Source organism: Stegodyphus dumicola, chromosome 8, assembly GCF_044657685.1.
Source record: "Stegodyphus dumicola isolate Sdum_Otavi_A_Nest chromosome 8, ASM4465768v1".
Classification (NCBI taxonomy): domain Eukaryota; kingdom Metazoa; phylum Arthropoda; class Arachnida; order Araneae; family Eresidae; genus Stegodyphus; species Stegodyphus dumicola.
In genome coordinates this window covers 171,534,843-171,554,017 of record NC_140775.1, presented here as the reverse complement: position 1 = coordinate 171,554,017, position 19,175 = coordinate 171,534,843, and the positions used below count along the sequence as shown (strand labels likewise).

Below are 19,175 nucleotides of genomic sequence, written 5' to 3'. Positions count from 1 at the left end.
ATTCTGAAGCACATTTAATATTCAGTTTCATTTTGAAGCTGTTTAGTGGAAAGATTTATTCTTTTAAGCATATTGTGCCAGATTATCACAGAGAAAATAAGTTTAACAATCTTCAATTTTAACACACAGATTATGCGTTTCATATTATACTGCTTTATTAAAAATGTTGTCGTTCATTATTTCATAAAATGCGTCGTAAATTTCTCACATCTGATATCTTAATTTGCTTTCCTACTGGTTATCTGATAGCTGCGTCAACCATGAACTAGATATCAGAATAGGATTCAAAGGAACTGCTCAAGTCTTTGTTGATGAAGCTTAATTTCTAAGTTAGATATGCCGGAGCGCTACGTAAGACCGTCAGGAAAAAGGAACAAGAATAAATAAGCAAAAATGACTAATAATTAATATTAAAAAACTGAACAATTAATTATCAGAATAATTAAAATTAAAATTTAATAAAATGTAAAAAGATAAATAAAAAGTTATTAAATAGATAGTAAATAGTTAAATAATAAAATAAAGTACTGGACCTTGACATTATTTTAGGTTCTGGCTGTAATTAAAATTTCATGCAGAAACCAAGAAATAAATCGACCGGTCTCTGGTTGAATTTAATCTCTGAATGTACTTCACGGGCTGACAGAAATAAATCAATGAAAAACGTTAAAATGCTTAAACCGTCACCAATGAGACTAAAGAGAATACTAAATTTAGGTAAAAATAACACGCCGAACAAATATTAATTTAGAAATTATAAGGTATTTCTCCCACCTTCTTGGCATTCCTTTGTGGTGTGGTGGTCTGCACGCTGGGCGCGTAATTCCAGAGTGAGATGGAGAATCCTTGAAAGTATAGTAGTATGAATCTTCTGTTACAAATATTGCAACTCCCCATCAATTCAAGCATTTTTGTTCATAGCGTATTAATCACTACACTACTTGAATCACAGTAAATCATACAAAGCCGTTTTCAATTTTAGATTAAGATCAGAATGAAATTTTTTATTGATTTACTTCAAATTGAAGTTAATTTTAATAACATTATTAGTATTGCCACCTGAACGTTTTTTCACCCCGATAATCTACTTTTTCTAGTAGTCCGCCAAGTGCTGGTTTGATTGACTGATTGGTTTTTCAAAGATTTCTGCCAGAAATTAATCCCATTACTTAGGTTTAAACTAATATTAGGTTTCATTATTGTATATAATAATCATAAATAAATACTTTCATTAATAATTTGAATCTTAATTGTTCGTTATATTTAGGCAGTTACTCACTATACATCAGAAATTACCAGTAAAAAAAACCGCTAATGAAAAGTCACCTTAACTCGAACGGTGAGGGAAAACACAATTTACTCACAATCGTGTCCAATTCCCCCCCTTCCCCGGAAACCTTGGCTAGACGCGTAAACTGTGAAATAAATCTTTTCAGGAGATGTTTTTAAATATCTTTGACGGATTATGTCAAGTCAAATTTGCTTTGTATTAAATAAGCTAAGCATCAGATACATTAAAGGCTCTAGTTATATTTTAATATGCACTCATGTACAAAATTTCCTTTAAATGCATGAAGTCATGGATTTCTCAGAAATTGTGAACTATAATTTTATGAATTGTGTGAAACGATATTAACATATAAGAAAAAGTTTAGATCTCTGTTTATTATACAGAACTATACAAAATACAAATAGTAATAATATGTTACAAGCAGAGTTCAGAGGGATTAAGGCTTATGAATTTAATACGGAATGTGATCTCCTTTGACCTGTACACACATATCCCAATGCGTTTTCATGCTTGCAATAATGCTGTTAACCAAAAACTTGGGAGTATTAAGTTCCACTACAAGAATGGGATCTAAGGCCATTCACAACCATCTGTAAGAGTAAGATGTCTCCGAGCAGCTGCTTTTCCTAAGTAAGGCCAAAAGCTCTTTATCTGGTTAAAATCAGGAAATTTTGCTGGGTACGGTATTCGCTCAATACCTTCACTTTCAAGGAATTCGTCAGCGGAGTTTGCTTGATGTGGAAGAGCATTATCGTCTACGCATAAAAAGTCAGATCCATATGCACCTCTGCAAAGTCTTACGTTCTATACAACGTCTCACATCTAAGTTCTATGGCAGGGATTCCCAACCTTTTTCTTCCATTGGCCTCCTTTAAAAGAATGGCTTTCTTCGTCGATCCCCTTATAGTTTTCTCTGCAATGTATAACATAATTATAATACAAATAATTGCACATAAGTGGAGTAAAGAATAACAATTAGACAAAGAATATGAACAAAATTTTTGAAAAAAAAATAGTTCAAAATCACAGATTCTATAAAATTTCTATTTAAATCAATTGGATGGTTAGGCATGTGTTTTGAACATGTGTGCTGAAACGTCTCCCTTCAATGTAACAAACTGTTCTTGCATCATAAGCCATTGATATATTTTCTCCTTCCTCATTTTATATAATTTCTTCCTTCCTGTGTGGTAGATCTTCATATTAATAAACAATTAATTGTAAATTTTATTAATGAATATTTTTTGGTCAATGGAATCTTCGTTGTGCCGATCTGTTGTCAATGCACATTCGACTATCGATCCCCTTCATCATTACCACCCCCCTTTAAAATTTCATCGGCTCCCAGGGGCTCAATATCGACCCCGTTGGGAATCCCTAAGACCTCTCCTGATATCTCTGTTCGATAATTATTCGTCCCCATACTATCAAACCTGCATTACCGAAACGGTCACGTTCCATAATATTCGAAGGAAGATTTCATGTTTCTGATAACTCTATAACGGACGTTTGTAAAAACACGTTTAAAATCAGATGTTAAATTAAAACTTGACTCATCTTTGAAGAGGACATGGGGCCATTTTTGCACCAATTCACCCTTTGTTGTGAAGATAGTGAATCACATATTCTTATTCTTGGCCTTCTGGTAGAAAGGCCTTTAAGTCTTCTGCATACAGTTTACTGTGATGCAACTGTTCCAGTGGCGGCTGCAAGCTCTGAACTTAACTGTCGACTTCCTGTTGGTTCTGTTACGACAGGCAGTTATTGCCAGATATTGATCTTGAGAAACGGTTGTTATCCATTTACAACCATATCCAGGTCTCCTTACAACAGTTCCAGAGTTTTGAAACTCGTTCTATAGCGTACCAGACTGTCCAGTCTTGAAATATTCACACCTCTCACTGCTTCCATGATTGTCAGCTCTGCTTCTAAACGGTTGATGATCACAGATTCTTACAAATGATACTTTGGAGCCATAACAAAGTGTTTTGAGTCCTTACAGACTGAAATCAAATGCTGTATTGCAGAAATTCACTCAGATATTCATTTTGCGCAAAGCGCTTGATTTGAATATCAGAAATCATTTGATCACTTTTGATTGGATAATGCTGCCAAGCATAATTAGCATCCCTAGCAAAAAAAGAATTCCATCGAATGGCTATTTCATGGAATATCATTATTTTTGGGTGCGTAAAGATAAATTTGGACATTTGACTTTTTTAAAAAAAATATAATTACTGTAAATCTCACTTTTAAGCTTTGCGATCAATTGAGTTTAATGCTAATTTATGGCTATCATAAAACACGAATGACCTCCCAACATTGAGGCAAAAATATGGAGCTTCTGAAGTTACTTCTAGTGTTCATGAGTTTGAAAATATAAATGAAGGAAGGAGAAAGAAGATTGCAGGGAGAAGAATAATAAAGGTTTTAGGATTTTTTCAAATCAAGACAGTCTAGTAGCAGGAACTCAGTAGAAGCCTACAGGACAAGTAAACATGAAAGTGAAGTTAAAAATGAAATAACAAGAATAACCACAGTGAGGCACTAAATTTTTACATGAATTCTTAAACTGCACAGATAAATAAGCTGAGTTTGAATTTAATGCTATCATAGCTTTAAACAAATCATAGCTACACAGTCTGCCATCAATAGCCTACAGATATTTTCTGCCTCTCAATTTTGTCGCCTGGTGCCATCGCAAGGCCTCCGGCGCCTGTCCTAAATACACGCCAATTTTATTATGCAAAAATATTCTAATGATATTTTACATTATATATTTGTATAAAATGCAATTTCTGTCATTACATAATTTTCTGTTTTAATTATTTTTTATTTCTCTGCAAAGATTCGGTGCATAAAAACATAATTAATTTATAAAAATTCACGTGGTTGATAGTATCAGAGAAGCGTCTGGAAGGGCCTTTTATAGGCCCACTTCCGCCGGCTCTAGTCTCCCGAACAGTCTATCTTTTGGAGAAAAGGAATGGAATGAAAATCAGACGATACCCTTCTACGAAAGGTTCAAACAATGATATTTTGATGGGCGGTTCCAATTTTCAACAGTGGGAGAGAAATTCTGAGTTTCTTTCGTGAAAGATGTCAAATTGATCAGACCGGGAAAAAGATATTTCTGCTACTATACATCCGTATGTATATTTTACGTGTATGTTACTTAAAAAAAAAAAAAAAAAAAAAAAAAAAAAAAAAAAAAAAAACTATGAATTCTAGCAATTCATTTCTATTCAAATGATTAACGAATTACTAACGAGCATATAAAAATTAATTTTTACTTTTAAAAATGAACAACGAAGCCTCGTGGGTTTATTGAGATCAATCACCACAATGACCAAAAAAATTAGACCGACAGCTTTAAGAACAGAATGATTGTTTATTTTTTTATGATTTCGGAGCACCCTTTATAAACAGATTTCACTGAGCAACTTTGAAGTCCACAAGGATAAAAGAACGAACTGCGAAACTGAATATTGAGGCAAATTACAAAAATGAAAAGATCTGACAAACAAACTAATATCATCAAACTCGTAATATATAACTCAAAACCTTGCGCTGAAGAGAAAATAAAATGACACATAATTTATCCAGCGTCTTTCAGTTTTCCACCATAAGTTCTTTTTTTCTGGTTTTGGGCGATGGCAAAATTGATGATGAGAGTATCTATACTGTGATCTCTTTTGAAGTCGCAAAACAACACATTACGATTAGCGGGCTTCGGCTGCACACAAAGCACAGGCAACATTTGCTACTCGGCCGTGCGTACTAACATATTGTTTGCATGGTACCAAGACGCCTCCCGGCTACATCAATTCATTTTCCCACAGACCGAACAGATGTGGTTATAAAGGCATAGTTTACCTTGTGGTGAAGAAATATCTTTGAACACACAAATGCAGACACAGTGGGAACACCACATATTTTCTTCAGGCGTATACACACTGATGTCACAATTCCGTAAGCATCGTCACTGCAATGAATCGTCTCAAGACTGTAAAAGGTTTCACCGCAGGTCTCAAAGTAATGGCTGCCTATTGTATGAGAAAGCAATCTAAAGCCTCCCTAGTGGCCGAAAATAAAAGTAATGATTGGCGCTAATAAAACCTTTTATGCTTTTGATCAGATCGTGACGATATTCATGGTGTCATATAACTTTTTTGAAGCTTGGGAGGTCCTTTTTAGGTCGTCTAAAAATTATTTCTCGACGTTTCCAACGAAAGCGTTTTCAAATTTTGTGATTCTCAGTTTCTCTATAAGTGTTCTAAGATGTACATTATACATATAAGTTTAATATACAGATGTGATACACATACGAATACACATTTCATCTAAAACAATAACTTCTAGTAAAAATTTCAAAACAAAACAGTGAAGTTCTATTTTGTCAAAAGATAATCTATCTACTTTTTTAGCAACGGTTTCTATTATTAGAATGTTAGAAGTCATTTACATAACAGCTTAAAGAACGAAGGGGGGGGTCGCGAATCATTTTCGCTAACATATTTTTTCTGTTATAATGAACATGGTGATTTTTCTAACAACCCCCTTTATCAGCAACTTTTCATTAGAGCAACCTTGAGATTCTCAGGTATGATATCCCCATTATGTTTCCCAAGTAAAAGTTTTAATCCAGTAAGGCACTAAAATGTATTCAATAAAGCCATTAAATTCTTTCTTTGAAATATCAAAAGATCCTATATTGAAATACGTAACATAAGACATTAGGAACGTTACGGTCATTAAAATAATATTTGAAATGTTATTAACTGCCAATTGAGTAATTTGTATCCAAGTATATATCGTTGCTATTAAATCACTCATTTTTTAAATTAATAGAATTTAAAACAAATATTTTTAGGTCTCGTTGAACTGAAAAAAAAAAAAAAAAAAAAACATTTGATTCAAGATCTTGGTCTCAAAATGTTCAGCACTGAGATTCTGGTACTTAGGCGAATGCGGAACAATTTGCTGAAAAAAATTATTAAACGCTTTTGTTCAACGAACTACCATCAGACGTGTTTTCCTACCTCCATTTTTTGTTAAAAATGAAATTTACTTTGCTTGATTTTGTCGAAATATCCCGTAAAGATCGAATGCATTCTACACTGACACAAGTCTTAAGCTATGCTGTTTTTCAAAATGAGATCAACACCCATTTCTATCCTTGGCCTATTCAAAGTACCTTAAAAAGGAATATAATAAGGCTAAGAGTTTTGAAACACATTATGAAGTTTGTTAAGCGGGAAAGTAATTCTGAATCTTAAAATAGTAGCATTTTTGATGGGTCTTAAATTAGATTCGAAGCTTCCATGTACCTTCCGGACAACAGGAACGCTAAGGCATATCAAAAGTACAGAATTTTATTCCACTTTGCCCAGCTAGGAATAATCATACTTTCTGCAAGGACTCGGTGTTAAGTGATAGACATTAACTGGATATCCAGATGACAGCATTACATATCAGATTCGACTTCGATGAAGCAGTTTTTCCATTCTCTAAACAGACTCGGTTGCTGTCAAACACTTCAAGGAATCTTTCCATAAGTATTTGCAAAGACCAGAGCAGGAATCTTTATCATATTTTAAGTTGACGAAACTCAAGGAATTTCCCTGAACTGATTACGATAGAAAAAGAGACTTACGATCACGTCCTTCTGAAGAAGATAATGGAGCCGCGGTCTTTAGTAGTATTCCAAGGCTTTAAACTGCATTAACTCTCTTGAATAACAAAAATATTGTCAAAATATGGACACCTATAATCCCGAGATCTCCGTACAAGCTAAAACGGCACTGTTTAGGACAAGGGTGGGCAAAAGCCAGCCCGGAGACCGGATTGCGGCCCTTCCAATTGCTAAATCCAGCCCGTTATGAAATTCTGTGCAATGCCATTTTCATAGCTTTCCTACCCGATTTTATACGTAAATTGCTGAAACAGTAGCACGAGTGCGCATCTATTGTTACGCTGTACATACGCATGACTAGTAAGTTGAGAGCACTAAATATATTAGAAAGCATGTAAATCCGCTGACGTATATAATCTTATCATTTCACCATTAAACTTTTATTTGAAAATGAAACAATATACATGTTAATCATTCCGTGACCAATACGAACACATTTAGATTTTGGCGTATTTGTAATTTTTTTTTTTTTTAAATTTCTGCCCGCGAAGGAATTCCCTCCCCACCACTGCGTCCTGAAAATGATAGTTGCTTTGCGAAAGATCGTCATGGCCCTGCCCACATGATAAACTCAAAAAGACCTTCTTGGCCGGTGGTTAAAATTATTTCCCACCCATGGTCTATGATAATTTTGTTGTTTATTAACCCATGGTCTACAATTAACTATTTCCTGGTAATCATGATCATATGTGACACTGAACTTGTGAAAAGATAATGAATGTTTCTCAAAATGCACATTTTTGTTGCTGACCTTGATAAAGTCAAAGAAAACAGAGGCATGTAATCAGAAGCGGCGAGATGAGCTTTCCACCGCGATATTATTAAATCAAGGACATTAAACATTATTATTATCATTAAAGGCAATAAACATTATTATTAAGGACAATATGACGAAAAAAGTTGGAGCGACTACAAATGTTATTTGGTAAGTGAATGATTTAAGTGCAATTTTTGAAGAAACTTTCCTGTTCATTATTAAGAAAAAAAAAAAAAAAAAAATATTGTTGTGTTCTACGGGTTTGTAGATTAGAAATAATTGATGATAACACTTGATAAATAATAAAAACAGAATTTATTCACCAGTAATCAGTATTACACAAGAAAGTTTCAAAGACACGTTTACACTCGTCGAAAAACTACGAAAAACATTCTGAAACAATCAGCAACACAACATTCCAGCTATAACGGTGAAGACAGCTTCACGGCAAAGCACCAAAGTACAGCTTCCGACTCGGTGAATCTCTAAGCTAATCTATGAACTCAAGACAACACTCTTTCCCAGGACAGGCAGGTTATATATAGCTTTAACCTATCTTCGAGAATATACTCGAGAAAACCGCTAAAAATGTATTCTAGAATGTTCCCCCACCGTCTAAAGCACATCGTCAATTTTGTCGCCAAATGGGCGATTTCGCGCCAAATCTGGCAACCTCGTCTTGTCTTGTTTCTGGTAACCCCAGCACCGCTTTGCGGGAAAGCTATCTCATTGCTCAGCCGCTGGGCAGGTTAGGTTTATGTGATTACGGCAAAGCCTCGAGGGCTATTTGCCTAAGTGAAGAGATGCCTTTGTGGAGGACTTTCTAAAAAATTTCTAAAAACACGTGGGGGAAAAGCCACGAAAGCGCTCATGCCAGCTACTGAGCATTTTGCAACAATATTAATGTGTAATAATGTTATAATTTTTTTGCAAGATTCATATTTGTGTCAACTAATTCATATTAGTGATTATCAATAAACACTCATTCATCAAAATGTTATATTTCTTTAATGCCTTTACATCAATATATTGATTAAAATCTGCTTGATTAATTATTAAAGAAAAATAAATAGCAACTAAATAAATTTAACATTTTGGTGGAATAATTATCATTTTCTCTAATTTTTATATAATATCTAAAAAAATGTGGGAAAATAAAAGTTAAAATTAAAATTCGTAACCTAATGTTACACACACACAAGAATAGTTCCGATTCTACTTATTTCTTAAAGTGGAAGTTTTCTAAAAACTAGACTCCAAGATATTTATTATAAATCGAGTACGGTTATTATTTTCTCAAAAATGTTTTTACTGATACACAGTTATTCTCAGAGAATAAAAATCACAATAAACAGAATTTTCAGTAGCGATTATATAAATTCAAAATTAGTGTTATACATGCTATTCAGTCTACAAATTTCAGCAAGAAAAATGATAAAAAATGTAATTTTAGAAACGTTTTCTTAATTAAAAAAATTCTTCAGTTTATTCTAAATGCACTATTACAAGATGGAAAACAATCTTTTTTATCGAAATTACATCAGATTTGTGGAATTTTACATTTTAAATTATTAAACGGCATGTTTAACAACTTAAAATGATTATTTAAAAATACTCATGGTAACATATTTAAACTTTTTGCGTGCGAAAGAGATTTTAGTTGCTAATTCACATTAACTAAAGTCTTCCTTGTGCATGAAAATAAATTAAAAAATTCTAATAGCTTCATGTCCAATTGTTCAGAATTACTATGTAATACTGACACATTTTATGAAACGAAAATCAGTTTTGATATTTATATATTGATTTGGTTTGGTTTATTATTCATTTCTTCCTTTGTTCCAGTAAAAAAAAAAAAAATCCGGAATTCTTATTGTTCTAGAAGAAACCAAAGAAAGCCAAAAGGGAACAGCTAATACGTAAGTACCGAATTTTTTAACTCCCATTAAAGATCTTTCTCATCACGTTTTGAAAAATTACACCCTGCCTCAGTTAAGAAAAAACAATGGAAAACTTTGTACCGCATTTCTTCGATTCTAAGATTCAATTTTATCACCACCAATAGAAAATGCTGATTTTAGGAAATGCAATAGCAGTAAATCGCAAAATTTTTGCCGCCCAATTTTTTTTCTTTTGCTTACTTGTTACGTGTTCCGCTCTTAGACACTACACGGAAAAGGAGGGATGCCTCGCAGAGGTCTTTTTAAGGAAAAATGGCACGTATCCACGTTACACATGGGGAGAAACCACCGAAAACGCCCATGTAGCCAGCTCGTTCGTTGGGACTCGAACACCAGACTGAACTTACCAGTGTTTAGCGGCTTTTACCGCTCGGCCACTGGCGGGCGCCCAAAATGTTTACTGGCAAATCAACATTATATCATTATGATCCGTATTTATCCTTTTACATATCTCGTAAATTTAAAAAAATGGTATAATTTTTACAGGAAATGAACCTGCATGTTTTCTGATACAATATTAGTGTTATAAATGATAAAACTTACTACTGGAACATTCTATTTCGAAAATATTAATTTATGTCTTCACATTTGACGTATATTAAGGGAAAAGTGCCGAATTTTCTCCACAGTTTGAAGGTAAAAACTCATAAATGTAAAAATAATTAGCGTATTGCAAATTACTGTGACTTGTTTATATATATATATATATGCTGTGTCATTTTATATTTTAAATTCAGAATATAATGTTTACACATTTCTTATAATGCCTGATAAGTTTAAAATTAAAAGTCCATATTTTTGTATTTATACACTTTTCTATTTTATGGAATTTTTGTTTGTTTGCTTGTTTTTGTTAAAGGGGGGTAAATCAGTAAAAGTGCAGGTAAAACGGCTTTAGTTGTCCTTTTTCCCGAATTAACATAGTTAAAAAAGTCGGTCAATTTACAATCTCTGTTTGATTCGAAGTAAATAAAATAAATGAAATGAAACACTGAAATACATTTATTGCATATTTTTTAATAACTGATTAACAATAGTACGTAAATTTAAATAAGTAATTCGTAAAAATGAACTAATTCGAAGTAATGAGTTATTCTGAAAAAATCTGCAGTTGTAAGGCGCACTCTGTTTTGATTTAATGCGTCTCGTCTTTTCCCATTTCAATCAACCAGCTCGAAGTAGTTGCCGTTTCATGCGCTGCCTTTTCCCCATACACTTTTTTCCTTTTCCGTTTCATCCGCTTTTCGAAAAGTCACTTTACGATAAAGCGAACGCCAGTTTTCATCGAATCAAACGGTTTAGAAGAAGTGACTCTTACTACTTTGATCTCACTAAGCTCTTGATTTCTAATATTTAAAATAAATATTTCTTTCAGACAAATTATTTTGAACAGAATAATAAATTTCAGGCATGTTTAGAAAGTGTATATCTAAATCTAGTTATGTTTCTGTTTTATAACGTCCATTTTTACTTTTGTACGAAGTAAAAAGGAAGTATTGTAATCGCGAAAAGTTTCAGGCAGCATATTTCAACGAAAATATCCATTTTGACTGCTATCGAACGCAATTTAACAATGTTTTTGCGTGATATCTGTACGTAAGGACAGAATAAAATACTTTTTTCCTTCAAAAAAATTATAAAACTGCTTTCAAATTAATTCTGAAGAGAATTTTTCGTGGCGTCTGTACGAACGTATGTACGTACGTACGTTCGTGCGTACGTACGTATCTCGCATAACTCAAAAACGAGTAGTCTCAGAACGTTGAAATTTTGTATATAGGACTGCTATAACATGTAGATGTGCACCTCGTATTTTGGTTGCAATCGGCCGTACCAAACGTATATAAATATATTTATACATGTATCCACTCTATTACCCGGCTCAGTGATCTCACTTTCTTTACTCTTATATGTTTGTAAATTGTACATTTTTTGCTTTAAAAATGATTGAATTATATTGTTCTTATCTTCCGGTTAAGGTGTTTATGCCTTTAGTAAATCTGTATGCAATAATTTTAGAGTTATCAACAATTTTAAAGTTGTTTAAGTGCCGCTAAGCCTAAAATTTTTTTTGATGGCGGCCATTCCTTGTTTACTGGATTTTTTCCTAATCTAGAGAAACTTAGCCTCACAACAACAAAGATAACGCATTCATTTATTATTGCGAATTAAATCATGCTTAATCCTTTCTGGAATTTTTTCGAGGAAATAAGCGTTTGAGATTTACTTCGTAATTTTTAATATAGATATTTTGAGTTTTTATGTATTTTTGCCTTCTCGCGAAGTGAGAACTAAATTAATTAAATGAGAAATACTCAATCGTCTGTGAAAAACTGTTTCTTTTTTGTTTTGTTTGCTTAATTTCTTTTATACATCGTTCTAGCTTTATTATAATATTTGAATAGAACATGTGGCAACGATTAGATAATTCTTTAAATGATATACATTTTGTGGATTCTGAGTTATAATATGAACGAAATATAACACTGTTAAGTAAACCTAGCGCCAGAGTATCGTTATGGTAAACAAAGTGAATTTTAAAGAATGCATTTATTCTATTGTGGTTTATGCGCTGTCGGCGAAGTAGGTTTAATTGAATCTAATAAGTTTAAATAAAATGCAAGAAAAAAGCGTATAATTTAATATTCCGTACAAGGAAGTCATGTGGTGTACACATCAGATTTTTTTACTCGTAATTTCAAGTCAATAGAACAACGGTTCCACTGCTTTGAAAGAAAATTAAAATGTAACAAATGCATAATTAAGATTAATGTAGTACACGTTTATTAAAAATACAGTGAGCTCTTTTTTTAACGCGACTAGCCACGGTTCTGGAGGATTTTGGAGATCTGTGGATTTGGCGGTGTTAGAAGGAGATATTCACTGCCACTGTTTGTTAATGTTCTCAAAAATACAGACCTCTTTCAGAAAACACAAGCCAATACAGCATTCATTATAATTATTTTCGAATAGATAATGGAATTAATTTAATCTAATGTCAATTAAAAAAACATGGTATATTAACAGATATTTAAGAGCAATATAATTGTAATTTTCCTTTCACAATAAGAGAATATATAAGCTTAAACAGTTTCCGTATGTGTTTCATGTTATGGGCGAAGATGACAGCCCTGGCAATCTTCAAAATGTTATCATCATAGAGGATATCTTTCATGTATAACTAATATAGGTCTACGCGCATTCAACAAATATTGAATATTCAACATTTTGTTGAATTGGAATAAGTTCGTCAAGAACCTGTTCTCGCACTTCGTGATATACTTCTCTATCTCGATTTTAGAAAGAAGTAATGCAAGTATAGTGTTATTCTTGCAATACATCGTCAGAATTTGTCAATACAGCTCCGTTGCAGTGAGTTTCTCAGCCAATCCAGCGTTTATGGTCATTTTTAAAAATTTCTTTTTTATATACAAGATCTACATTGGAATATTACACCTCGATGATCCGTCTGGTTTCAATAAACTCAAGGTTTCGACAAACTCATAAGCTCGTTTAAATCGAGACGAATGAAAATGTCAAGAACCAAATTCAAAATAATCACAAGTCACTTAAAATAGAATTGCACCTCACTCCTGTGAATTTAACACCGGTTTTGGGAAAGGAGATAAGTGGGAAAATTCAGCCTTCCATCAATAGAGGTACTATTGAGGGGAATGGAGGATAGCAGAGGATGAAACGGCACGATTTTGACCACAGGACAAAACGGAATATCCTACTCTGTTTTTAGCAACACTAGGGGGAAGAAAAGAAATGGTCTTAAAATCGAAGGGATCCAGTAGTTTCTCTGCCTTTATATCATCAGATCAGAGTATTTTCACAAACTTCTAATATGTTCGCTACTGGGAGAAGTTTAAAAATACACTTTTGAGAATATACAAATGAGATTTTGTTCAAATTTTTCAAGAGCTGAAGGCTATTTACTCTGTATAAAACATAAAGTTCTTTGGCGAAGATAGATTTTAAGGTATTTCTCCCGCCTTCTTAGCCAGCCTTCGTGGTGTAGTGGTCTGCACGCTCAGCGCGTAATTGAGAGGTCCGCGGTTCGATTCCCGGCGAAGGTGCTGCTAATTCTTCATCTGCCTTCTTCCAAAAAATACCTAGTGTCGTTACAGTGGCGCCCGAACTTAAAGGATGGTGGATGATGACTCTCCATACCCAGGATTTGGCGACTGGGGTCCCTCTAGAAACCCCAGTCGCCCTTTAAAAGGGGGAGTATATAAGGTATTTCTCCCACCTTCTTGGCATGCCTCCTTGGAGTTGTGGTCTGCACACTGGGCGCGTACTCCAGAGGTCCCTGGTTCAATTCCCGGTGAAGATGTTGCATATTTTTCACCTTCCCTGCTTCCAAAATACCTAATGTCTCTACAAGATGATTATGAGATATGATACATCAGTTCAATCCGTTTTTATTTGCGAATTGGCATAGTTAGCTTCTGAACATGTCAATTAAGCTTGGGATATTTCCTACACCCCCCCCCCAAAAAAAAGGCCTACTATTTCCTGAGACAACGGCATGCAAAAATAAAATGAACTGCATTCGATGTGCGCTCTAATTTTTAAATTACACACACTTCATTCAAAACTGCAGTAAAACAAAAATAAGAAACTTACTTAGCTGAAGTTATCAGCTGACAAAGCAGATCAATCTATATCAAAGATAAAATTCGAATTCGCAATTTTCCGAATTCTTCCGCATTAGAGGTTTGATGCAAACATCAGCCAATTTTAACTGCAACTTCTTTCGTCCGTCCCTTGTCGACTTTAGGTATGGATTTTTTTCCAAAATTGCTTTTCAACAACCACGATGGTTTCGGCAGTGGCATCTTCAGGATGCGAATGATACAGCACTTTTCAATCTGGACCCATCGCTGCACCGATGATGCGACAGCTCGTTTTCCAATTTCGAAGGGTGGTGATCGGCGTTGAAACAGAAATAAATACTTGTCGAAATGAGGTTTATGATTTTTATTTGTGATACTTCGAAAAGGATCTAATAACAACGGTAGGCTGCTAGTTCTTCAGCGTTTATCGTAGAATAAACGTAACAGTAATATCGTAGAATAACTTATACTCAAAGTAACAGTAATCTGCACGTAGTTTAACTTGTTAAAATGGTGTAGACACTTCAGGAAAACTTTACAACCCCGCATTTAGCATGAAATTTTTAATTTTTTGCTTATTTGTGGCAACTTTCACGTTGAAGCTCTTAAGTAAACAATGAAAAATCTCGCTGACCGACGTGCCAAGGCCCTTCTCCTAATAAATGAAACACTCGTACCTTCAAAACGATTTATATCTAATTGTAGTTTTAGATTTCCTTTCCGAAATTTTCTTACAGTATCCAGCTGGAAAGAAGAAAATAAAATCTTGTTGAAGGAACTTTATCTCACGAAAAATGTAAATGAGCTTAACAAAAAACAAAAACAACACGCAGTAAATACATTTCTGCAGAAAGATATATATGCCAACGGTGCCCATTTGTCACCTTTATATAACACCGCGTTGTTCTTATCTCTTATAACAGTGTTCTTGTTTTCCAAGTAAGCGTTAGCAATGAAACGTTTTTAAAATATTTCGTTCTTTCTATTGAAATAACTAACTTTAAGAGATTTAGTTGTTATGTTTAGTAAAGTTTTACCACAATCGAAATAACCTGACGACGAATGTATGTTTTCTTGTCGTAAATATCACTTTGACGTACATATCTTCTTGGAGAAAACTGTTTGGTGAGTACTGCCTGACAATAGAAGAGGTTCTAAAGTACCACAAATCAATATATACTTACATCCTACATGTTCAGGCCACAGTTAGGTACATCAAGTTCGCGAATGAGGGCGTTTGCGTCATTCATGTACTAAAAATAAAAAATGAAATATAAATACTGTTAATTAAAATGAAGATTATTTGGGGGAAAGAATACCCTAAAAAAATACGCACCAAATGTCCAACAGCCGACGATTGATACTCTCGGCAATAGGGATAACCAAGAAAACTGGGCCTATAAATTAAAAGAATTAAAGTCTGTAATTAAATAATACGTGAAAAGCTGGACAGAATTTTTTGAGGGAAAACTTGCTCGCATTTATGTCATACAAAGGAAAAACCACAAAATCTACCATGCAGCCAGTTCATCCACGGGAATTCGATCCCGGGTCGAAATACCAGGTTTCAAATCTCCGGGTTAGAGCACTTGCGCACAAATCAAAATACATTGACACATGCATAAAAGAACCATTCATTACTGCATGTATAATAATAGTTTTTATAATTTAGCGGCAGTGGTGCATAAAACCACATCTTTATTATTTTTTTTATTACAACCAATCTTGATTTATAACATATTTTAAAGATCAGTATCTTTATAACTGTGAAATTTTGTACATTTATTTCGATATCCTTGATAATTAGGCCAAACGGAAAAATTAATGATACAGAAGGAAATTAATACTCCAGAAGGGCTATTATTTGCGTTTTGCGTCGATTACTTTCTGCATTGATTCACTTTTCAAACTGCTGTCACCAAATAAAACAGCCATGTATTATATTTAAAGAAATTAAATAATGAAGTATCTGCATAAATGTATGTATGTTCCTCTCATTGTGATAAAACAACGATACCTACAGTCATCAAGTTTTGAATAACGTAATCGATTTCAAAGCGAGCAATGGCAACACTGTATGGGGAAAAAAGAAAATTATCCCCAGCGCGCGAGACTGTGTACCGGAAATTCTAAAGATATTCTCATTTTAAAATTATTTTTGCTTTATTGCTGTTGAATTAAATTTCATGGTTTAAGTGCGAAGAACATGATATTTAATAAATAAAGGTAACAAACAAAACCTTAAAAAAAGGTCCTTTGGGCGTAATGTTAAAATCTGAAAGTTTTCAGATTATTATTATTTTTTTAAATATTCCAAATATTCAAATAAAATACCTTATCTGTCATCCACATAACTATTATATGTACTATTATATGTACTACGGCCAGCATTATACGAGTATAAACAAATCAGTATACAACTATAACGTGTATATAGCATAATCAATACACGGTTTGGTTTGGTAGAATATGGCAAAGCACACCAGTGTTATCTGCTTAACCCTTTGCGGCACAGTGTGTCCAGTTTGGACACACCTAAAAATTTCCTTCTGTACGCACAGAAAAATTGAATGAAAAAGGATTTATAGGTTACTCTGAACCTTCTTTATTTATAGTAGATGGCAGCTCAACACAAACCAGTCCATATATTTTAGCCATGTTTAGTTTTTTAAGACCCTCATTTTTCAAAGAAATCTTCCAGATTTTTTTTAGGGTATAAAAGGAATTGTTTGAAAAGAAACTTCTGTGTTATTTTTTTGGCTATATGCTAATCTCCTTATTCTATATTAGTTTTAAATTTTTACCTTGAATTCTTACCTAAAATCAAACGGCGAACCCTAAGTGGGCCCAGACCGGGCTCACCGATCATCTAGGACAAACGAGAGTCTGTATTCTTTGTTTCTCCGCATCTCATCGGTCCGTTAACTTAGTTTTGGTGATCAAAGCTTTGTATCGGCTCAGTCGTTTTGGGGAACTGGAAAGTTTAGGCATTACAAACAAAGAAACAGAGTGTTTGAATTTCATCGAAGAGGAAATACTTGAGGAATTTAATGATTGTAGTTAAGCTCTTAGATGGAAGATGCATAGTTGCATAGTTGTGCATAGTTGCCGTCGAAAAGAGATGTGCAGAAAACGTTAGCGAATAATACAGAAGTGGCTCGGAAACGTTTTGAAGATTTGGTTAGGAGATTTAGAAATGATACTTTTTTTTTTTTACTTCCTTGTACGAAGTAAAAAGAAAGTATTGTAATCGCGAAAAGTTTCAGGCAGCATATTTCAACGAAAATATCCATTTTGACTGCTATCGAACGCAATTTAACGATATTTTTGCGTGATATCTGTACGTAAGGACAGAATAAAAGACTCTTTTCCTCCAAAAAAATTATAAAACTGCTTTAAAATTAATTCTGAAGAGAATTTTTCGTGGCGTCTGTACGAACGTATGTACGTACGTACGTATCTCGCATAACTCAAAAACGAGTAGCCTCAGAACGTTGAAATTTTGTATATAGGACTGCTATAACATGTAGATGTGCACCTCGTATTTTGGTTGCAATCGGCCGCACCAAACGTATATAAATATATTTATATATATATCCACTCTGTTACCCGGCTCAGTGATCTCAGTTTCTTTACTCTTATATGTTTGTAAATTGTACATTTTTTGCTTTAAAAATGATTGAATTATGTTGTTTTTATCTTCCGGTTAAGGTTTTTATGCCTTTCGTAATTCTGGAAGCAATATTTGTACAATTATCAACAATTTAAAAGCTGTTTAAGTGCGGTTAAGTTTTAAATAACATGGCGGACATATTTGTTTACATTTGAAACAGCAGAATTGTAGATTTGTTGCCAATCTAGAGAGACTCAGCTTCGCAACACAAAAATAACGCCTTCATTTATTATTTCGAATTAAGTCATGCTTAATCCTTTCTAGAATTTTTTCGAGGAAATAAGCGTTTAATATTTACTTCGTAATTTTTAATGCAGATATTTTGAGTTTTTATGTATTTTTGCCTTGTCGCGAAGTCAGAACTGAATGAATTGAATGAGAATTACTAAATCGTCTGTGAACAACCGTTTCTTTTCTGTTTTGTTTGCTTAATTTCTTTCATACATCGTTTTAGCTTTATTATAGTATTTGAACAGAACATGTGGCAACGATAATTCTTCAAATGATATAAATTTTGTGCACTCAGAGTGTCGTTATAGTAAACAAATATAGTGAATTTTAGTACATTTATTCTATTGTGGTTTATGCGCTGTCGACGAAGTAGATTTAATTCAATCCGATCAATTTAAATGAAATTCAAGAAAAAAATGCGTATAATTTAATATTCCGTACAAGAAAGTCATGTGGTGTACACATCAGATTTTTTTAGAATCATAAAAGGGTAATTGATCAGTACCATAAGGAAAGTATCACTAAGAACTCATCGTCCGATGGCGAGCTGTCATGTTCTGAATAGTCATTCTACTTACCCCACCATGCGATCATTGGTGAGGATAAATCTGCGACTCGACTTAGGTGGTATTTGACGGATCATCTCATGAATGACGACAGCTTTCGATTAATGACTGTTTATTTAAAGTACTAAATTTATACCCGAATTTATTTGAAGCGATTTCAAAAATTTTGGCAAATCGTTCACAGCCGATATAAGGGCCCACCATCGGTCCAGCTGTAAAGTAGTTGAACACGTAGTTCGGTCCGAGGTTCGAAACGTGCTGGCTGCATGGACGTTTTCGTAGTTTTTCTTACGTATAACGTGTATACGAGCCAGTTTTCTTTAGAAAAACTTCCACGAAGGCATCTCTCCCCCTTAGCAGATAGTAATCTCATATATAT

General features: G+C 33.7%; 1 protein-coding gene across 6 annotated transcripts in view; it reads right to left on the bottom strand.

The window, feature by feature from the left end:
• Positions 1-1,646: 1,646 nt before the first annotated feature.
• The window catches only part of LOC118196729 (uncharacterized), a 102,052-nt gene continuing 84,523 nt past the window's right edge, over positions 1,647-19,175 (bottom strand). For 4 of the 6 annotated variants that reach the window (XR_015042806.1, XR_015042807.1, XR_015042805.1 and 1 more), the window contains 3 exons: positions 15,663-15,723; positions 15,511-15,579; positions 1,647-2,204 (listed from right to left, as the gene is read on the bottom strand). Coding sequence is in view for 2 of the 6 variants with exons in the window: in XM_085822742.1 (XP_085678868.1) it covers positions 15,514-15,579; positions 15,663-15,723 (127 nt within the window). In the remaining 4 variants the exon portion in view is untranslated. The remainder of the gene's footprint in view (positions 2,205-15,510; positions 15,580-15,662; positions 15,724-19,175) is intronic. The other 2 variants (XR_015042808.1, XM_085822743.1) reach the window with 1 other exon arrangement.